At 36.9% G+C, this 23,099-nt stretch overlaps 1 protein-coding gene across 2 annotated transcripts in view; it reads right to left on the bottom strand.

Moving 5' to 3' along the window:
• The window catches only part of KIAA1549 (KIAA1549 ortholog), a 180,503-nt gene that overhangs the window by 114,281 nt on the left and 43,123 nt on the right, over nucleotides 1-23,099 (bottom strand). For both annotated transcript variants that reach the window (XM_074193588.1, XM_074193589.1), the window contains exons 2-4: nucleotides 11,942-14,710; nucleotides 3,998-4,086; nucleotides 1,072-1,249 (exon numbers count right to left, since the gene is read on the bottom strand). In XM_074193588.1, coding sequence (XP_074049689.1) covers nucleotides 1,072-1,249; nucleotides 3,998-4,086; nucleotides 11,942-14,710 — 3,036 coding nt within the window. The remainder of the gene's footprint in view (nucleotides 1-1,071; nucleotides 1,250-3,997; nucleotides 4,087-11,941; nucleotides 14,711-23,099) is intronic.

Below are 23,099 nucleotides of genomic sequence, written 5' to 3'. Positions count from 1 at the left end.
GTTCTATTTTACTAGCTGAATAAAGACCATGATTCATTGGCATTCTTTAACTAAATTAAGTACTCAGCTCAGAATTAATCAGATGTAGAACCCTTGGCATCAGGTTTTTAAGTGTCTCTTTTGCTCTGTCGGAAGTCATGTGTAAGTGCTTCTATTTAGGTAAGGTTCTAAAATGCCTCATTTCCTAGATCTATGGCATGCATCACAATGGTGATGAAGACTGAGGGTTTGGAAGAAGTTATGGAATGTAGAATTTGCCATTCTATCTACCACCTTAGTAATTAAAACACTCTACAACAGAAAGATGGAGGGGAACCTTTTTTCTGCCAAGAGCCATTTGGCTTATTTATAATATCATTCTCAGGCTATATTTGGTAAAACATTTAATTAATTCCACCCCTAAAAAGCACCTAGATTTATTGAATTTTGAATCCTACCTGCAGTTGCCTTAGTAATACAGATCTATATGACAAGTGGGCCAGAGGTTCCCCGCCACTGCTCTACACCTACATTTATCATTGACCTATTTCTTCTATATAATCTTATTATAAAGGTAAGAAATCTAAACAGATACACATCTATCAAATCTTTGTTTTATACTTATCCTACATTATAGATTACTTTTCAGTATCTGTAAATGTGTCTCATCCTCCCATTAGCCTAGAAGCTCCATGAGAACAGAGGCCATGTCTAGTGGAATGACTAATAAAACAGTCTGTATCTGCATATACATATCTTTGTTGAATGAAACCCAAAGAATCTGACCTCTCAGCTATAACTTTCCCCCACCAGAATAGGTGGAAATTATGCTTATGAGAGATATCTAATCTAAAACATTTCTCCACACATAAAAACAAAACTACTTCAAAAGCTCCCCCATTAGGATTTTAAATTCCTTGAGGGCAAGGACTGTCTTTTTAAATCCCCAGCCCAGTATATGATACATACAAGTACTTAAGAAATGCTTATTTATTGATTGACCAAAGGAGTCTGACCCATATTATTTTACAACATGAAAAAAATCCAGAAGCCTCTTTACAAATTAAAACAAATGTTGTTTGGAAAACTCACTTGTTTGAACTTGGAATTTGGAATCTGGTACAGCGAAGGAAGGCTGCACAGAGAGAATCAAAGGAGCTTGATCCCGGACAAGGTTGCTATTTATAAGAACATTGATGACCGCAATTGCTGTGTAAATGAAAGGACCAGAAGTAACCAGGAAAGAGAAGTCGGGGAAAAGTCTATAAACCTAGAAGAATAAAAAAATATAAAAGAAAGCAATTCCCATCAAACATGAGGCAATTAATGGCTAACATCAGGAGGCAAACCTAAAAGGATATGAGTTGACTTTTTTTTATTGCCTCCTACTGGAAGTAAAACGAACTCTAGATGATTTCCAATTTCATTTCAATCATTGGTTTCACACATTTGCCAACCTATGGTTTACAATAGTTACTAAAAAGCACCTTCCCTCCCCCAAATTGTACAAAGTAGCCTAAGCATGGGCATGAAGAAGGAAAGAAGGAAGCAGGGGACTTTATCTATCTACTTATATGATGCTTAAGCTAGAATCTTAGCTAGCTGAATGCTACTGGGAAGTGCTGGTTGGGGAAATCATTTTCTTCCAGCAGTTCATTTAAATCACTCCAGAAGGTAGCATTAATTCTGCAGGATATTGCTCACTTGAGTTAATAAATGCAGGTGATGTACTGGGATGATGGCCAGTAGAAAAGGCATGACAAGAGGACAATCAAATGAAAGAATGTGCGTGTATGAATCTGTATAAAATGTTAAACCACTTAATTAAATGTACAATTCCTCAGGATTCTAAGCTTCCACAATAAGCTGAGTTGGAAAAAATAAAGCAAAGGAGCAAACAGAAGTTACTCCTAAGGTAAATTCAGAGTGCCAATTAGATAAGTGGCATTTAATTGACACAAGCCATGGACTTAAACAGTGCATCCATCACTACCCCTTAACCCTTTCTTCCTTGCGCCCTTTCTCAAATTCTACACTTTTCTCCAAGTCTGTATTTATCTAGCCCTTCACATAAATGCTATGCCTGCTTGTACTTAAAAAACTTGTTCCTTAGAGATGATAAAAAGATTTATATAGCTATAGCAGATCCAGATTTTTGCAAAAAATCAAAGGCTTACAAAAGATCTTTGAAGATGAGGACAAAATGGAAGCAGTATAAAAATACTGCTAAATGAGTCTTAAATTTTTTTAAACAACTTTATCTCTACTGTATTAATTTATTACATCAGTACATTACTCAAATAGTTACACCAGTTTCACTTGGTGCAAGTTTCTACTGGATTACAATATACATGGCCTTGTGCTCTTTAACACTTCTGCTGAAAAAAGACACAGAAAGGTTACAGAGCTGGGATGAAACCATGAAGATTAAATTGAAAGGAGATAAAAAATGTAGCCTAGCATTTAGGATTAAAAATTTTTAAAAATGAACAGGAATGGGATACTTTGGCTTGGCATTATGTATGAGAAAGCTCTGGTAGTTTAATTGACCACAAGCTTCATAGATAACAATGTGAGGCAAATAGTAAAAAAAAAAAAAAAAAATGGAACTACAACCTTGGTTGTACTGACAGAAAAACCATGCACAGGTCATGTGAAGCAATAGTCTTCCTGTTTTTCTCTTAATCAATCCAGAGGGCTATAGAATGCTCAGTTTTAGGTAACTTAATGGGGGGGGGGGGCATTTGGTATTAAGTGACTTGCCCAATGTCATACAGCTAACATCTAAAAGAAAAATTGGAACTCAAGTTCTTCAGACTCTAGGAACAATATTCTAAACACAGTGTCACTTAGCTGCCTCTAGGTACCACAATTTATTTTATTTTTCTTAGGTGCCACATTTTAAAAGAAACATTGAAACTGTGTCTAAAAGAAAATTGAGAGAAATGTGAGAGAGCCAGAAACCAAATCCTACCAGGCACAAACCATACAATAAAGAAGAAATTAAGAAAGATAGGATATGATCAATGCCTTCAAAATGATAAGTTGGCAGGTTCTGTGTTGGTTCAGAGAGCAAAACTAAGTCTAACAACTTCAGAGAAAAGACAAATAATGGAATAGATTGTCTTAGCTAGGAGGATCACTGAAGGTATTCAAACAGGGATTGAATTACCATGTATCAGTACCATGGAAGGGATATCTACAGTCTGGGAAACTGGAGTAATTTCTCCTTAACTCTGAATTCTCTGATTACCTGCCTTGTCCCTAACCTTTAGATGGCAAATTTCTTAGTTTAATAATTGGATTATCTTTCTCTCTCTCCGTCTTTTAGTCTCTGTCTCCTCCAAGAACAGTTGAGTGCTCCAAAACTGTTGTCATTTTTCTCACATTAATTTTCTGGTGTCCCTGGTAATACAGCATCTTGTTTAAACTGCTGAGATAATAGCTTGAACAGCAATTACCCTAATTTAGGAAAGCTGACAGGTCATTTTCTGGCCTGAACCCTCAAATGAAGCAAGTTCCATGCTTCTGTCTACCAGAGAAATAAATGGAGAGGGAGAGCAAGAAAATAGGATTAGTGCCCCAGTGATTTATACCCATTCTTGTCATGCTTTTTCTACTGACCAGAATTAAGGTGCTCAAATGCCCAGCTAGGGTGAGGGCCACCAGGCGCCTTTCTTCTTGGCATATCTCTGGTCCCCTACAAGGGAGAATCAGAGTTGTCTCAGGAAAACTCCAACTCCACACAGCCCTCCCCACCCTGGAGCCCTATGAAGTTGGGGTAAAAATAATTTTTAATCTTGAAATAATTGCTCTAAATACTATCATATATATAAAAAATTTTTTATATAAGGTCAGGAAATGTACCAAAAGTGTATGAAAGTTCACAGAAGAAAATGAAAAATGTGGCTAAAGCAAATATAATCATTTTCAGTTGCAGTATATCAATTTATTTTCATTCAGACATGGCTCCTTTCTAATGTTCCAATATGAAATGCCTATGTGAAATGCTGCTTACCTCCAGTTCTACTGACCGGCTGAAGTGAACCTTTAGTATTTCCTTGATTGCTGTGATGATGTATTCTTGCACAGCTCTTCGGGCCAGCACTAGAAATTAAACCAATCAAGAAATACCTTAGTTTCAGAGGAATACGCTAGATACGACTAACTGCTTCTATGATTTTGGACTTCCATCTACCGATATCTCCAAAACCATTAAGATATTTACAGTAAAAAAAAAAAAAAAACACATCAACCAGGAAAGCAGCAGAAGCTAATGTCTATTTTCCCAAAATAAATTCAATTTTACCAGGCAATTACACTATTTAAATGATTAGCTCAACATATTTAAAACAACCTAATAGGTGTCTTTTCACCAATGGGAAATATTCCAGATGTCATAATGGTGCATAAGAACTTATTCAGACAACCTAGCAAATAGGAGTCAATGATCAACTGTTACTTAGGGTGAGGAATCTCTGCCTCATGAATTAGATCTGACCTTCACAGTAAATGTCAAGGTGTAAATTTTATGCCAAGAGCCCTAGAGATTATATATGACATAAGAATATTTTTTCATTATATAATAAAACTATATTTCCCTCTTTTCAAACTGGAGACTGACAGCATTTCATCACTACAAATAAGGATGGAAAAAAGTGAGTTTGAGATTAGTTATGCTTTCAAACTTGAGTTAGTAATCAAAACACTTAGAATTATAGATTCTTAAAGGTATTTGGGTCTTGAAATTTCATATAAGCTAATCCCTTCATTTTATAATGGAAAAAAATAAGATCCCAAGAGTTTATATAATTTACCCAAGATCATATTGTTAGTGAAAGATAAATATTCTGGTAATAAACACACCTTTAAAAAATTTCAGAGTAGTTTTTTCCCTCAAAAAATAATTGGGTTATTAAATGAATTAAATGCTTATCTCTTAGGACTTTGATGAACTGCTTTTTTATTTTCTCTTTTTTTCTTTCCTAATTTGTATTCCATTCATTTTTCTCTTTGCTTTAACCTGTCACAATACAGAACAAAAGTATTTTAAGAATCATTTATGGAAAAGAAGACTCTGTTCATGGTTCTCAAAGTTAAAGAGCAAAGAAACATTCTCTATTTGCTCTCCCTTTCCTTCCTGTTTCCATTAAAATAAGTTACTTATTATTTATATGACCCTCAATTCATATTGTTTTTGTGGATCCTAGAAAATAAAGTTTCCTACTCCTGCTAATAGCTTATGAATGTTAACATTCTATTGAAGAGATCTGCCTCAAATAACAGCATCTGCAAGTAAATCATGACGAATCCAGGGAAGGATTTCAGGCATGTTAGAGTGCTAAACTGGAATCAGGGGATGTAGGATCAACTCTGAACTAAGAACAACAATTTATACAATAACTGCACATTAAAAAAAATAATAATACAAAAACAACCACTATAACTGATTATCTGGCATGACAGAGAAGTAGAGGACTTAAAGGACAAAATGTATCATATTTTTGAGCATAGTTTTGCTTAACTATATTTGATTACAGGAGAGGGCATTTTTAAAACTATTTGATGAGAGCTGAGGAATTTGGGAGGGAGAGGAAACTAAGAGGGAAGATGCCAAAAAAAAATTGAGACCATTGTATCACTTGTGCATCTAGCAAGACACAGAAAAGCAGGAAAGCTTTGAAACTAACATGTTGAATTCAATAGGTTCATTTTTTTTAAATGCAAACTGAACACAGAGATTTATAGTTACTTATAATTTTTTTTCTGTTCTGTGTATATGGAAATGACCATTTGGTTGATTTTTTTTAGGTTTTTGCAAGGCAAATGGAGTTAATTGGCTTGCCCAAGGCCACACAGCTAAGTAATTATTAAGTGTCTGAGACCGGATTTGAACCCAGGTACTCCTGACTCCAGGGCTAGTGCTTTATCCACTGTACCACCTAGTCACCCCTTGGTTGATGTTTTGTCAAATATAGAGCAAATCCTACCTAAGGAAACTTACTAGCTGTGTGATCATGGATAAGTTAAACCTCTTAGAGCTTCAGTTTCTTTATTTGCATAATGGACATTTAAAAAAAAAACTGTGGGGGATGATCAATCTTATTGGACTTGCTCATTCCATCAATGAAATAATCAAGGACAATTTTAGAGCACCTGTGACAGAGAATAGGATCTGTTCTATTAATAGTGCTGTTCTATTAATAGATCAAAGTCTATTAATAACCTTCAATTTTTTTATAAAAAGTGTCTTATGTACTACATAATTTTGTTATTTCTAATATTTTATTTTTTTCCTCAAGGATATGATTTCTCTCCCAACACATTCAATTTCGATCAATGTATAGCATGGAAACAATGTAAAGATTACCAGACTACCTTCTGTGGGGGAGGGGGGGATGGGGATGGAAGGTGGAGGAAAGATTGTAAAATTCAGAACCTTAGAGAAAATGATGATAGAAACTACTATTGTATATAATTGGAAAACAAATAAAATATTAATTAAAAAATATACTGTCCCTCCCACCTTACAGCAATAGTCAATATCATCAGCGTACAGATGATACTGCAGTACAAAATGACATGGTTTTTCTAAATGCTCTTATGTAAATCTCCCATAAAAACATGTGGCAGTATCCTATGGCAGTCTATTAAAAAACACAACACCCTTTTAATGAATGCCCAAAATCTTAAACCTGACATGTGATCATAACTACCACAAAGTAAATCCCTTTAATTCTCAAAGCATGCTGCAACCCTTGAAACATATAAAGGAGTTGTAATTATTATGTATATCATTATGTTTATACACCACATTAAATGTAATATAATATACCACATGATATGTTATGTTATACTTATATTATTATAAAGCATATAAGTGAGTTATTATTATTACTCCCTTATTCAGCCACAGATTTTCTCCCTTAAATGTCTGGAAATGGTATTCGGGTTATAACTTGTAGACAACTGAAATATATGTTAAGTGTATGTATTAAACACAAGTGTAAGACAAAAAAGGGAAAATGAAGCAAAGGGAGACAGCAAAGAAAGGAAAAGACAAGAATCAAAAGGAAAGAGATGAAGATAGTGAGCTGTGACAAAATAGCAAAAACTATTTGTCTTTTACCAAAACAAATATTACATTGTCTTAATTTATGTTTATTATTATTTTATTACTTATTTTAATTATTAATTTATTTCTAAATATATCAAGCTATTCCATCAATAGTAGAAATATTAGATATTCACTTTTATAATAACACGACATCTGTCTTTTCTAACTAGATTTCCTTCAAGTCTCTAAATTAGGAAAGATATATAAAATTATATAATAAGGCACTGTAATTCAAAATATCTTATGATTTCTTCAAATGTTCTTAAATGCATCTCCTTAAAAAAGGAAGCAGAAGATTGTGATAAAATCTTATAGAAGTCCATTAAAAAAGGAAAAAAAAAAAGAAACCTCTTCATGAGTGTCCAAAACCTCAAACTCCACTTGTGGCCATAATTACCACAAAGTAAATCAGTTTAATTCTCAAAACTGCTCATTTCCTTTGTTTTGCTCTTTGTGGAATGTTAACAACTAGTCAATATCCTCCTTTCATGTTCTTGAAAAATGGCTTTTATGTTGGTTACTCAGGCAGTTTTGTCCCCAGGTTAAAGTCAACCATTCATACTGTATATAAAAAGTTCTGCAAACTCTAAGAGCTGTGTAGATTCCAGCTGTGATAGTATTTATTCAATTCTGTCTCTGCTGCTGGTTTCTCTTACCAAATATGAACAATCCCTGAAGTTCTGCCCTTACCTCTCTCCTCTATATGTCCTCCCTCCCTTGATCCTCTTATTAATGTGTGTTTAAGACAAGGATGAAAGTGCCTAATGAACCTTTCAATGAGTGTGCTTTTGGAACAGTTAGGTACAAGAGTAGCTAGGGCACCGAACCTGAAATCCAGAAGACCAGAGATCCAATATAGCCTCAGATATTTACTATCTCTATAACCCTGAGGAAGTTCCTTTGCCTAGGACCACTTCACTATTAAGTTAGTGAGCAGAATAATATTCTCCAGGAAAGGATAGGTCTCTCTTGGGATCATCAAGATCTCCCTTAATTTACTGAAGTGGCCTCTACTAAGTCTTCCAAGTTCCTTCCTCTGGGGTTCTGTAGTCCTCTGATTAACAGGTCTTGGCTCAAGGGGTATTTAGATTTCTCTTAAATGAATGATTACTTACAAGTGCTCAAAGTGCTACAGAGCTTGCAGCTGAGTATGATCATGCCATATAATCACCTCCACAGACTTGTAAATATGTAAATATCTTCCAAATTGTTTTAAAAAAGATAAAGCCAGTAGCTTTTTAGGTAGTGAAGTGAATAGAGTACTGTTTCTGGAGTCAGGAAAACGCAAGCTCAAATCTGGCCTCATAAACTTAGCTGTGTGACCTAGGCCAAGTTTAACTGGGTAACCTAGGGCAAATTTAACTGTTATCTGAATTTTCTCATCTATAAAATGGAGATAATTATAGCACCTGCTTTTCAGGGTTTTTGTGAGGATGAAATGAGAACATGTTTGTAAAGCACTTTGCAAACTTTAAAGATATATAAATGTCAACTATTATTATTAGCTTTCAGCTACTTTTTACTGAATGAATAGGTATCTTGTCTCCCCAACTAGACTGTAAATGCATATGGTTAAGGACTATGTATCATATTTTCATAGGATCATAGATTTGAGACTACAGTAAATGTTAGACCAAAGGTTGCTATTGTTGTTTGTTCTTTGTTCTCAAAAAAGTCAGCCAATCCAAGTCCTATAATTTGCAGATAAGGAGGCAAAAACCTTAAACAGCTAAGTGATTTGCCCAGATAACATTGGTGGTAGATAGTAGAGCTAGATTTTGAGCCTCTATCATCTTACTCCAAATCTGTGCCTTCCAATAAACCATTCTTTAGAGTCTAGACCTTATCATACTACCTAGCACAGGGCTAGGAATATCTGAAGATTCTATTTCTTGATATTGAAAAGCTGCAGAGATGATGTTTTATTTGGTAAGTGGAGTAGGGCTGAATTTGAATTATGAAATAACTCTGACTAAACCACAATGAGAACAGGGTACTTTCTCCCCACCTGAACAAGTCCAAATTCATCTCTTCCTGCACAATTCCCATATTTTTCCCCCTCTGAGCCTAGTGTCCAACTTGATTCTACAAAGTGTTGTCTGGAAGAGGAAGGAGTTCGGGCAACAAAACTGAATTGAAGTACTCAAAAAAGTAATTTAGTATAAAGGAATTTGGATTTGAGTTAGGTCTTTTGGTAGCCATGTCACCTCAGTTTCCCCATCTGTAAAGCAAAGACTTGGTGAAATGTAGTCTTAATGGCTTTGAACCCACAGATTACAGGAGCATAAGATTACATATACCCACATAAAACACAGCATTGGCTAAATTTAAGTCCCAAATGATTAAAAAAAATCTTCAAACTATTTAAACATCCTTCTCAGCAACTAACCTTGAAATGCTCAGCTGAGGAACTTTATAGTTTTATTTAAGGTTTTACTTCCTTTTTTTTTAAATGACCCCTTCCTATCCAAACTGAGATAATAGTTGGCATTTAAATCTGAATGTGAATGAAGAATCTAAGAATAGCTGTTGTCTGTGGTTTTGTGGTGGTGTTGTTTTTTAATTTGAGCAATGGGAAAGACAGAAGGGTTGAAGAAGAAAACCTAGGGATATATTACACTTAAGGGGAGGTAGTGAGTAATTAAAATGATAAAGTAATAATAACTCATTTCTATAGTTTTAATATGTACAAAGTACTTTCCTCACAACAGCTCTGGGACAGCCAATGTGTGAACTTATTTTGTTTTATTAGTTTTATTTGTTATAAGGGAGAACTTCTATTTGTTTAGATGAGACTTGCTAGGCAGTGGGAAAGGAAGGGTGACAAGGAGGAATAGAGAGAGAGACATAAAGAGCTAGAGACAGAGAGAGTTCAGTGAAGAGTGAAGAAAGAAAGTACAGGGCAAAGAGAGGGGAAGAAGGAAAAAGGGAAAGAGAAAGCATCATTAAAATACTTTTTTTAAAAAAGGAATCTGGGGGTGGCTAGGTGGCTCAGTGGATAGAGCACCAGCCCTGGAGTCAGGAGTCCCTGAGTTCAAATGGGCCTCAGACACATAATAATTACCTAACTGTGTGGCCTTGGGCAAGCCACTTAACCCCATTTGCCTTCCAAAAAACTAAAAAAAAAAAAAAAAAAAGGAATCTTAAGTAGTGAATTGCCTATCGTTCTCGGTTTATAAAGAGTCAGAAATAAGGAATGAACCCAGGTCTCTAAACTTCAATTCGGGTCATGAACTCCAGGGACTACAAGAAAAAAAAAAAATTAGAACTGAGGAACAGTATGAGTGTTTAGCATACGTGTGAGCCTAAGTCTGCCTTTGCTGGTCTTTTCCCCTGCTTTTCTTGCATAGCCCACTGTGGGTTATATGAGACAGGCAGCTACTCCTTCCTAGACAGGTAAAAGCAGTGTCTCCTAAGTCTCTTGGTCCTAGCTTTACATTCAAGCTTTCCTTGCTACCTGCCTGGGCTTTTTTTTTTAGGTTGGTTTTTTTTTTTGCAAGGCAAATAGGGTTAAGTGGCTTGCCCAAGGCCACACAGCTAGGTAATTACTAAGTGTCTGAGACCACATTTGAACCCAGGTACTCCTGACTCCATGGCCGGTTTATACATTGAGATACCTAGCTGCCCCCGGGCTCTTCTTTTTAACCTCCCTCCCCAAACATTAAGTGTATTAACTAGAGAATAGAATTACAAGAATCCTTTGCATAATAGGAGAAAAGAACTGAAAAGTGAAAAATTTAGCAAGAACAACCAAAACGTCCTTATATCATTGGGATCTACATATCTTTGTCAGTTATCTGTTTCAGCCATTAAAATCAAGTACCAAAATAAACTGTACTTGAAACTAGAGTCTCCAAAATAGATGAAACAAATATAGATGATAGTCTTTCATTAACTGTTATTCACTTCAACATTTTTTTAATTGAACTTATATTGGTAAATAAGTTTCAATTATATTAGCCAGAGAGCATTATCAATTAACAAGAGGAAATCTTAATAATCTTAATATTTAATCAATTAATTAATCCCAAAATAGGATCCAGATTAGAGGAGTAGCAGAATAAGGAGATTGCTAATCTCTGCATTTTTCTTCCTTTAGGTTTCCAATGGCAATTGAAGAGAATACCCAGAGAATGTGAGATCAAAGGTACTACCTCCTTCTTTCTTTTTTCCTTTTTCCTTTTGGTTTTTGGAAAGCAATGGGTTTAATTGTTTTGCCCAAGGCCACACAGCTAGGTTATTATTATTAAGTGTCTGAGGATGGATTTGAACTCAGGTCCTCCTGAGTTTCACCTAGCTGCCCCCTACCCCTTCTTTCAAGAAAGCATGTATATATTTATGAGAATATAAATGTATTGTTGTTGTATATGTATGTGTAATATATATGTGTTGTTGTTGTATATGTAACAATTTTTATTTATTTATAGTAGTAACCATGAAGACATGAATCATGATGATAGAGAGACTAGAAGGCAAGCTTCAAAGCCATAAAGACCCAAGTTTAAATCCTGCTCTTGCCAATGAAATAAGAGATATATCTCTGTCCTTAACATGAATCTAAAGTTAGCAAGGAATAGCTGATGGAACCTGGAGTCAGGAAAACTTGGATTCAAAGAGTTCCCTAGAACTTTCTCCCACAACTACTTCAATGCCCAAGAAATTAAGATCCATACCTTATTCCTTTAATTGTGAATTTATAAGATGAGAAGAGCAAAACTAAGGAGATTCAAAGGTTGCTAAAATATCTGTAGGTGAATTCACCTGCTAGAGGCGCAATGACCTTTTCTTTTAATGTGATCTAAAAAGATGATTTTAACCAAAAAATGACCTCAAAAAGATACTTACCAGCTGTGATCAAGTAGGGATCAGGAACTGTGATATCACATACATATGGCTGTTTGGTAGTTATCAAAGCTGGGGTTTCAACCAGAGCTTCAGTGGTGGTCACAGGATGAGTGATGGCATCCACAGGATGAGTGATGAGGTCCACAGGATGAGTGATAGGGTTCATAGGATGAGTAGATGATACGGCAGGAGGTGTGCTGCTCTCATTTTGACTTTGATTCACTGTTTTGTGGCTGAAGGTAGTATCAACAGTAGCAACACTCATATTAGCACTGCTAAATTCAGTGTTTAAAGGCTTGGGTGTCTCTGTGGGTACAAATGATGAGCCCACAAATATTGGCTCTGTTGATAAATGTGAGAGGATAAATTCAGACAGAGATGAGGACACTAAAGATAGAGATGATGATGATGATAAGGACATATCAATTGTAGATAATAATTCAGTACTATGAATGGTCTGGGAAGATGAGGAAACAAATTTGTAATCATCCGTAATACTGGAATGCTCATCTAAAGGATTAGGTGTTGAGAATATCACTGAAGAGTCAGATAAAAAGAGTGTCAATTGAAGAATAGTCAACTGTGATGGGAACTGGGTTTCAATGTCTGAAATACTGGGAGTGGACTCAAAACTGGAGGCAAATAATGTGGGAACTATAGATTCATGGGACATGAGTGAAAACTCAAGGTAGGAGGTAGTTTCTGTGAAAACTGAGGTATTATAAACTTCAAAATCTGGCAGTAAAATTGATGATACTTCAGAGAACCTAAAGGGATGAGATGAGAAACTTGATGATGGTGCTATTTCAGAATAATTTATGGATGGAACAGGGTGTGTATATAAATAATGATCTGAACTTTGCCACAGTTGTGAAAAGTCAAGGTTTGTAGGGCTGCTGGCCAAAAACTGAGGTGAATGCAAACTAAGAGAATCAGATGGTATAGATCCCTTAACCATGGTTGACAAGGACTGAGAAAAAGATGTTGACAAATCATCTAGCATCACTGAATTCAAGATTATGATATCAGAAGATGAAGGTATTAAGCCAGTGAAATTCAAACGAGGAGTTGAGAAAATATTGGATGCAAAATCCAAAGTACTTCTAGATTCATCTTCTGAAAAAATGGCAGACTTCTGGTCAGAGAAAAATAATGGCTCATCTGAAGGTACTAAACCATGAGATTCAAAAATATTTCCACTGCTAATAGCAACTGATGAGACAGCTGTATTTGAAATGATGGAGAAAGATGAGTCAAGGAGAATAGTGGTAATATCAGAAGCTGTTGTTGCACCAGACAGTAACATGTCATTTTCAGAAACAGAGACAAAGCTATAGGAAGCAGAGTCAAATAACAAACCAACAGAGGGTTTCTCATGGGACTGATATATTGATGTAGACATAATACTACTTGGGACCACATCCATTAAAGATGAAATGCTGAAGTTCACTTCAGAAACTTCCATGAATCTGGAAGACAGTGATACCATTGGTCTTGAAGGGAAAGAGGTATCAAACTCTTGAAATGTTTCCTCAAATTCAGAGAAATCATCAATTACACTACTCAATGGCATGTTGCTACTCGCTTGCAATATGGAAAAGGACAATGTCTCAGCATCATCTCCTGAACCCCTATCTTTGTCTATGAGATCTGTTGAGAGAACTTGCTGGGATGGGACCAAACTGCAGTAAGTGCATTGTGTAGAGGATATGAATGAGGGCAGAGGACTTATGACCTCAGGGTAGCCACCATGATCTGGTATTATTGAACTCCCAGGGAATTCTGAAATTTCACTGAAGTTGCTAGGAAGAAAAGGGTTAGTGGTTGTAACATCATCTAGTTGTGTAGGGAAAGATACAAATGGAAGACTAGAAGAAAACAAAGCAGAGTCTATGATGCTCATGAAAGCTAGTTCTGCCTGTGTAACCAGGGAGGTCCTGGAAGTCAAGGTCTCTTCTCGGCTTTGATTCATGTCAGGGTATATTTCAGGGTATTTTTCGGTACTTGTTACCATAACAAGTGGTGTTGTCTCACTCATGGGAATGCTGAAAAAGGTTAGCTGCTCCATAATATTACCACTCAGAGGCTGTGGTAATGAAGACTGAGGAGTGAACAGCATGCTTTCCAAATTTCCTCTCACTGAAGTCACAGACTCTACCACTGCAACACTTGGTAAATAAATAGAAAAGTCAGTGGAATAAAGCAAAAGATTGCTGCTTGGGGTCAGAATTATGCTGTCTGAAGAGAAATGATCCATCTCAGTGGTCACATTAATGGGGCTGAACACATCAGTGATCGATGTCATCTGTGGTTGCATTGTGCTTTGCCAGGCTGTTATTGTATCTTGAGTGTATAAAGGGGTAATTGGGAATGAAGGCGTTAGCACAGTTTCTAATGGTTCTTTTGATGGCTCTAATAGACTCACTGTGGCATACACCATTGGAGAAGATGTAGCAGTCCAGTATGTTTCTGGAAGTGAACTAACCAATCCATCATCATTTAGGAATGCCTCACTGCTTGTCACTGAGGAATAATCTACAATTGAGATATTTAGTTCTGCTGTTTTCCGGCTCATTTTGTCTTGGTTAAAAAAGGTTGTGCCGAAAGAAGTGGCAGATGAAGATACCACCACATGGAGAAAATTGTTTTCCTGGGATTCTGGTGCAATTTCTGCTAAGGCTGCGTGCGTAGAGGTCTGCACTGTATTCTTCTTCAACATGAGTTCCACAGAGTACAAAGAAAGATTTCGCTGCTCCAGAGACAGCTCATCTAATGAAAAGGGGGAAAAAAGTAAACTCAGTTACAAGAATCAAGCTAAGGCAATAAAACCTGCACATAATGACATTTCACTGAAGATACAAATAACAATATTCACGAAATCAGAGAATTTTAAAGTTGGAAGGCACCTCAAAGATTATTTAGTCCAAATCACCATTAATAAGTAGGGAAATGGGGCAGAGGTGGCATAGTGGACCTGAGTTTAAATACATAATAATTACCTAGCTGGGGCAAGTCACTTAACCCCACTGCCTTGCAAAAACTTAAAAAAAAAAAGTAGAGAAGCATGTATCCAATCTAAAAAATCCAATCCAAGCCAATCCAATCCAATCCAATAGTACCTAAATAAGGCAGTATGGAATGGTAGATAGAGTACTGGATTTCAAATCAGGCAGACCTGTGTTAGAATCCCACATCTGAAATAAATAGTTGTGTGACCACAAATAAGTCATTTAACTTCAACCCCAAAATGGAGATGATAATAGTTGCATTATTGAGATTGCTATAAGACTCAAATCATTGCTATTATTTATACAGTGTTTTAAAATTGGGAAAGCACTATACAAATATCTCATTTTATCCTCACAAAAACCCAGGGAATTAAGTGCTATATTATCGTCATTATTATTATTTCTATTCTACAGATAAAGCATAAATTATTTGTCCAATATTATACAGCTAGGAAGTATCTGATACAGGATCTGAACTCAGGTCTTCTTCACTACAGATCTAGCACTTTATTTACTGGAACACTTAGTTGCCAAATGAAAAAATGTATTTAAAGTCCACAAGTAATATAATAGATATACAGCTGTTATTATATTATAGTGTAATATAACATAACGATATCATGTCATGTCATATTTTATTATATTTATTATTTAGCCAGCTATTATCTTGGGCCTCTGTCTTTTTGTTGTTGCTGTTGTTCCTTCTTTTCCCTTCATTAGTAAGATTCAAACAACACTTGGCAAGATTGAGGGAAATTCATTGTTTCAAATCAACACAGCTTTGGTAGAATTTCGTTAGTATTTCTGGTAGAATACCAGGCCAAAACAAGTTTTTGAGTACATGGGATCCCTATAAGGGTTAAACAGGCTCACATAAGATAGAGATATTGGACAAATACAATGGTAACAGTCAAAAGAATAGATAAATTTTTTTTGCCTGGAGACCTCTACCTGACTTCTGTGCACCAGCTGGGTCAATGACTATCTCAGCTGTGACAAAAAAAACTTACCAGTCTGCACTTTTTAGGAAGGAGATCTCTAGCCACTCTATCACAGCTGACCATGGCTAGAAGGTGGCCAGGAGAAAAAAGTGTCTTTGCTACAGACTTTTAGTTGAAATCCGGGTTGCTGAGGTAAGAACAAATCTGCTAGAAAACACAGGGGGAGGAAGCAGCCCTAGGTGATAGATGCACTTATATAGTCCTTTTAAGGTTTACAAAATGCTTTTTTTTTAGACTACAATCCTCTGACCAAGATAACACAAATACAATTTTCTACCCTTTACAGATAAGTGAACTCAGACTCAGAAAAGTTAAATGATTCATCCAGGTACAAATTGCTAGACTTATAGACAAAAGACTCAAATTGAGCTCTTCCAACTTCAAACCTACTATAATATGTTGTATTGTATGATTTTAAATACATAAATCTATCAGTATGGACAATAAATGCACTGTGCAGCTAGTTCACTGAAGGTTACTAATAGCTAGAGAAAGCTCTAAGGGAAAAGAATTTTCAATAAACAAGACCTTTTTTGTTTTGCTTATAGACAACTTTTTGCTTTGGTTTTAAAGCAATTTATTATCAGTGAAAATTTTAACAACATAACCAATTTTATAAACACTTTATAAACACTTCAACTTAATTCATATATCTGTGGCACTTCAAAGTATATTTTGAAATTTTTTTTATTTCACCAAACCCACTCTTTCTCTCCCCAAATTGCCCTTACATTAAAAAAATAAAACTCATATAATAAATATGTATGCATACTTAAAAAAACTAATCCACACATTGGGGATATGCTCAAAAATTTTCCAATTTGACTCATTCAACATAGTGATTGAGAGGCAACAAGGATCAAAGAGCTGGGTTCAAGTCTCATTTTGGAAATATGCTAGTTTTGTGAACCTGAACAAATAATTTAAGCTCTTTGAGCTCTAGGAAATTCTCTAAGACTATAAATCTCAGAGGAGGTGATGACCTCCATTTGTTGAAAAGAGTTTTCTCATTCAAGAATTCCCTATATCATTGAAATCACAAGTCCAGTTCCTATTTTCTATCTCTTGATATAGTAACTATGCTCGTGTCCTTTTTAGTTCTAGTTGTTGTCTGATTTTTTGTGACCCCACTTAGAGTTTTCTCGGCAAAGACATTGTAGTGATTTGCCATTTCTTTCTCCAGCTCACCTTATAAATGAGGAAACTAAGGCAAACAGGGCTAATTGACTTGCCCACATAGTTAGTAGTTGTTTGAGGTCAGATTTGTAATTTAGGAATATGTCATCTGATTCCCAGTCCAGCACTCTATCCATTGCACTATCGTGCTGTACAATATTAGTCCTAGTATTTGGTGTTAGTTCCTTCCCCCACTAGTCTTCTGAATAAGCTTCAGCATCGGACAGCTCCTAGACACTTTGCATTTCCTTTAGGAGAAACAGCTGGGCAGGAGTAGACAAAAGGAACCCCATCCAAGTGGGCATATTCAAAAGGAAATTAGGCATGCAGAACCAGAGAAGAGAGGCGGCAGAAAAGCTGGAGATAGAAGAAAAGAGGGCACATCCTTAAGTGGGATGGGAAACCGCACTTAGGAAGAAAAAGATCTGGCAAAGGAAAATAGGAGAAAACTGCTTCAGAAGCCAAGGTAAGAAAGGTTAGTAAGAAAAAGCTATCATCCCTTCTCTCTTCTCCCATACTGTCTACCATTAATTCTTTTCACTTCTTTTATTTCTCAATTCCTTGCAAACTGGCTTCTATATTTCACCATTCCTGCATTCATTCTTAGTCTTTCTGCAAACTTTAACAATCTTGACCATCCTCTTCTCTCTCCTCTGCATTTTTATGATATTGCTCTCTCTTGTATCTACTACATAGTCTCCTTAATCTGCCTGCTCCTTCCTTTCTGTAAATATGGGCACACCCCAAGCTCTGTACTGGAGGCCCTCTTTTCTTCTCTCTTTACTCTCTCTAGGTAATCTTAAGAGATCCCAGGAGTTCAAATACCATCTTTTTATGAAGATGATCATGACTATATATGCATGTATATATATATAATATATGTGCACATGTACAGATATATGTATGTATCCAACCTAGTTTTTCTCCTGATCTCTAGAGTCATGCCACCAATTACCTGTTAGAGATTTAATTTTTGCTGTTCAGTTGTTTCTGACTCTTTATGGCCCATTTGGGGTTTTCTTGGCAAAAATAATGGAGCAGTTTGCCACATCCTTCCCCAGCTCTTTTTACAGATGAGGAAACTGGAGCAAACAGGATTAAATGATTTTCCCAGGGTCACACAGCTAGTAAGATTTGAGGCCAGATTAAAACTAAAATATTGTTGACTCTAGGCCTGGTACTCTATTCACTGTGCCACCTAGATGTCCCACAGTAGGGATTTACTATTGAATTCCAAAAGATATCTCAATATGTCCAAAATAATCCCCGCCCCCCCCAATCCCATCTCTCTCAGGTTTGCAATTTTAGTGGCCATCCTCAACTTTTCACTCTTCTTTACTCAAAATATTCAATCAGTTGTCGAGTTTTATTAATTGTCTCTACAACATCTCTGACAACTATCTCCTCTCCAATCACATAGTCACTATTCTAGTTCAGGCTCTCATAACCTATTGCCTCAATGACTGAAATAGTCTCCTAATTAGTCTCTTTGACTCAAGTCCTTCCCCTGTCTAAGCCACCCTTCTTGCAGGTCAAGTGATATTCCTAAAGCTAAAGCCCTAAAGGTTCTGAGCGTATTACTATATGGCTCAAGATGCTCTAGGGACTCTACAATAAAATAAATACAAACTGTGGCACTTCATACCCATGACAATCTACAACAGGAGAAAGCTGAATTTGAAGATAAAATATGGTATAAAAATGGAGTCAATAGAAAAAAGGGAAATGTAATGGAAGAAAGAAAAAGGAGAGGGGGAATACGTCAAGATATTTCATATAATAACATTTTTCTTTATTACAATGAGCTATTGCAATGATGTGGAAGGGGGGAGGCAAGGGGGAATGAGGGAACCTTTGCTCTCATCAGAGATGGCTAGGAGAGGAAACAGCATATATACTCAATGGGGTATAGACATCTGGATTAAGAAGGAGGGGGGAGCAGGGGGAAGGAGTGGGGATGTGAATAAAGGAGAAGAGGATGGACCATGGGGGGAGAGTAGTCAGATATAACACATTTTCTTTCTTACTTCTTGCAAGGGGCTGGGATTGGATGGCCTGTCCGGGACCATAGGGCCAGGTGGATGCTGGGCCTAAGGGGTGGTATGGGGGCTCAGGGCTTCTTGTCCCCAGGACCAGGGATCTGTCTGCTGCGCCACTCAGCAACCCTACAGCAGAGTCAGAGTGAAAGGAGAGAGAAAATATAGTACATGGTAGTGGAGAAATATGAAAGGAGGGAGTTGCAATCAGCAATGGTGGAAAAATATGGAAGTAACTTTTGTGATGGACTTATCATAAAGAATGTGATCCACCCGTGACAAAGTTGGTGGTGTTGGAACACAGACTGAAGCACATTATTATTATTATTATTATTATTATTATTATTGTTTTGGGGGGTGCAGGGCAAATGGCGCTGGGTGGCCTGCCAGGGGCTGCACAGCGGGGTGATTGTTGAGTATCTGAGGCCGGATTTGGACCCGGGTGCTCCTGGCTCAAGGGCCAGTACTCCTTCCGCAAGCCAGCTGCCCCTACTGTTATTACTATTTTATTTTATTTTAGGTCTTTTTCTTTTTTTGTTTTTTTGCAGGGAAGTGGGGTTGGGGTGGCTTGCATGTCACACAGCTAGGTGATTGTTGGGTGTATGGGGCCGGATTTGGGTTTGGGTACTCCTGGCTCCAGGGCTGGTGCTCCATCCACTGCACCACCTGGCCATACCTACAATTATTACTATTATTTTTTTAATTTTAATTTTTTTCTCTCCCCTTTACTTTATTGTTCAAGCGAGTCTTTATTTTTGGGGGGAGGGGTTATTTTGTTTACTCTTAAAGAAGAATATTTTATTAATATATAAAATAACATTATTTGTACAAAATGAAAATAAATTTTTAAAAAGCCTTACTACATGCCAAGTAGACTTTAGGGGGATACAAAGAAAAAAATAAGATACCCAGGCATGTGTGTGTGTGTGTGTGTTTGTATACAATATATGTGTGTGTGTGTGTGTGTGTGTGTGTATACATATATATATATGTATATGTCTCTTATCGCTTTACTTATACTCAAAGTAAAGACAAAATCATTTGGGGGTTACCAGCTATTCATTAGGGGTAGAAGGTAGTACTTGGGTTTAGCTTTGTAGGGGGCTAATGATTCAAAACAGGAGAGATGAGGAGAGAATAAATGTATTCCAGAAAGGAGGGACAATCTGTCAAGGCACAGTTATGGGAAGTAGAATATGATACACAATCATTCTCTAAGAGAGAGTAAGGCCATGAAATGTTACAGCAGGTGGGAAATGGCTATAATATTCCTGGGGGTTGTTTTTTTCTGGATCTCTTTCTCAGGGAGATTGGTGCATTCTCTCCATTTCTATTCTGCCCCCTGCTTCTAGGATATCAGGGCAATTTTCCTGTAGTAATTCTTTGAAAATGATGTCAAGGCTCTTTTCCTGGTCATGACTTTCAGGTATTCCAATAATTTTTAAACTATCTTTCCTAAATCTGTTTTCCATATCAATTGTTTTTTCAGTGAGATGTTTCACATTTTCTTTTAATTTTTCATTCTTTTGGTTTTGAAGTATTGAGTCCTGATTTCTCGTAAAATCAGCAATCTCCCTAAGTTCTATTCTTTATCTGAAAGATTTGTTTTCCTCAGAGAGCTTTCTTATATCTTTTTCCATCTGGCCAATTCTGCTTTTTAAAGCTTTCTTCTCCTAAATAACTTTTTGAACTGTTTTATCCATTTGACCTAAGCTGGTTTTTAGCATGCTATTTTCTTCAGCATTCTTTTGGATTTCCTTGACTAAGCTGCTGACTTCACTGTCATGTTTTTCCTGCATCTCTCTCATGTCTTTTCCCAATTTTTCTTCTATCTCCCTCATTTGATTTTCAAAGTCTTTTTGAGCTCTGCCATAGCCTGAGCCCAATTTCTATTTTTCTTGGAGTCTTTAGATGCAAGAACTTGGACTTCCTCATCTTCAGATTGAGTGTTTTGATCCTTCTTGGGATCACAGGCAAAGTATTTCTCAATGGCGTTCCTCTTTTTTTCTCTGCTTACTCATTTTTTCCCAGCCTGAGCCTGGTTTTGGGGTGCTTCTTGAGCTGTTGAGACACCCCCACAATGATCTCAGTGTGTGAGGCTCTGTATTCCCTCCTGGTCTGTGAATGACCATAAGCGCCCCCCTCTGCCACAGGGCTGAGGTGGGGGGCCCTGCTGTTCTATGGGGGGCCTAGACTGCGATCAGGATCTGAATGTGGTCACAACCCCAGCATCCTGTTCCAGGGAGAGGACAGAGCTCGGCAGTCTCTCTCCACTCTCTCCCTAGGTTCTGCACTCATGCCCTGGGGACTCCTGCTTACGGGCTTCTGTTTCCTGTTCCTGGATCTGGGATGTTGCTTGCTGTGTTTGCTGTGTGCCCTGAGGGCTGGGCTCCACGTGCTCACTCTGGCAGAGTTTCCCCGCTGTTCCGCGTTGTGTCTGGTGCTCCCCGGGGTACAGCTCAGGAAACTCCCCAGCTGCTGTGAGCCACGGCTCCCAGCACCCTGAGGCTGCCTCCAGGAAGCTGAAGTTCTTTTGCTCTGGCGGGCCACCCCTCTGACAGGCCGCCCCTCCAACCCCAGGGAGCAGAGCCTTTCTGCTCTTTTCCAGGTTACCTTGAGTTGGAGAACTGCCTCACTGGGTCCCTCTGTGGGTTCTGTCTCTCGAAAATTTAGAGTCCTTAGTTTATAAGTTTTATGAGAGAGCACCTAAGAGACGATCCTTTCTTGTCACCATCTTGGCTCTGCCCCCATAGTAAGTCTTTAATAAATGCTTATTGACAGAATGACTGAAAAATAATCAATGTCAAATGCTGCAAAAAGTGATAGCTAATATTTATATACTGCTTACTATAATCAGGTACTGTGCTAAGTGCATTATGATTATTATTTGATCCTCACAACAACTCTAATGGATTTTGAGATTTCTTATTCTTTTTTCTTTTGTAAGGGGTACAGAACTGTAATTTCATTCTCCATGTAAGAAACTCACTCTGGGTGAGGACACTCCCTCTGCATCAATTCATATCAGCAAATGTTCTATGACTTATAATCTTGGACTTCCCTGAGAGGTTCACATTGGAATGCCTGGAATTAAAAAAATCTCAAAGGATCAAGTTGTGTCAACTGATGCAGAGTATGTGTGTATGTGTATATTTATATATGTACAAAAATATACACATATATACCCCATACATACATCTATACATGCACACATATGTATGTATACATATATATTCCATAAGGCAAAAAAAATAGAGATAGCAGAATGAAATTTTAATTTCAAAGCTAAAATTTATATTTATGTGTGTATATATATATATATATATATATATATATATATATATGCCTACACAGACACACACACACACACATATATGTATCAATTGATGTGCCTAGTCCTTCAAGTCAACAACTTACCCTCATTCACTCCTACATGAAGTTATATTTTAAGGTTCAACCTTTCTTCTTCTCACTCTATACTTTTACCCAAGGTAAAGCCACAGAAGCATTGAAGAGGCAGTATCCTACAACCTACTATAGGGCAGCAAAGTGGCACAATAGATAGAGAGCCAGACCTGAAGTAAGAAGTCATGAATTCAGATCTAGCATCTGACACTTACTAGCTATGTGACCTTAGGCAAGTCATCTAACAATATTTGCCTCCATTTTCTCATCTGCAAAATGAGTCAAAGAAGGAAATGATAAACTATACTAGACTTCCTGCCAAGAAAACCCCAAAAGGAGTCATGAAAAGTAGACCGAAAGATCCTATTTTGTCACAATAATGCTATAATGTTGAGCAAGTCATTTAACCTTTCTAGGCCTTGGTTTCATTGTCTTTTTTTTTTTTTGGTTTTTGCAAGGCATCGGGTTTAAGTGGCTTACCCAAGGCGACATAGCTAGCTAAGTATTAAGTATCTGAGGCTGGATTTGAACT

This window comes from Macrotis lagotis, chromosome 7 (genome assembly GCF_037893015.1).
Source record: "Macrotis lagotis isolate mMagLag1 chromosome 7, bilby.v1.9.chrom.fasta, whole genome shotgun sequence".
NCBI lineage: Eukaryota > Metazoa > Chordata > Mammalia > Peramelemorphia > Peramelidae > Macrotis > Macrotis lagotis.
The sequence above is the reverse complement of the archived record's forward strand: the minus strand, read 5'-3'. Positions and strand labels throughout refer to the sequence as shown.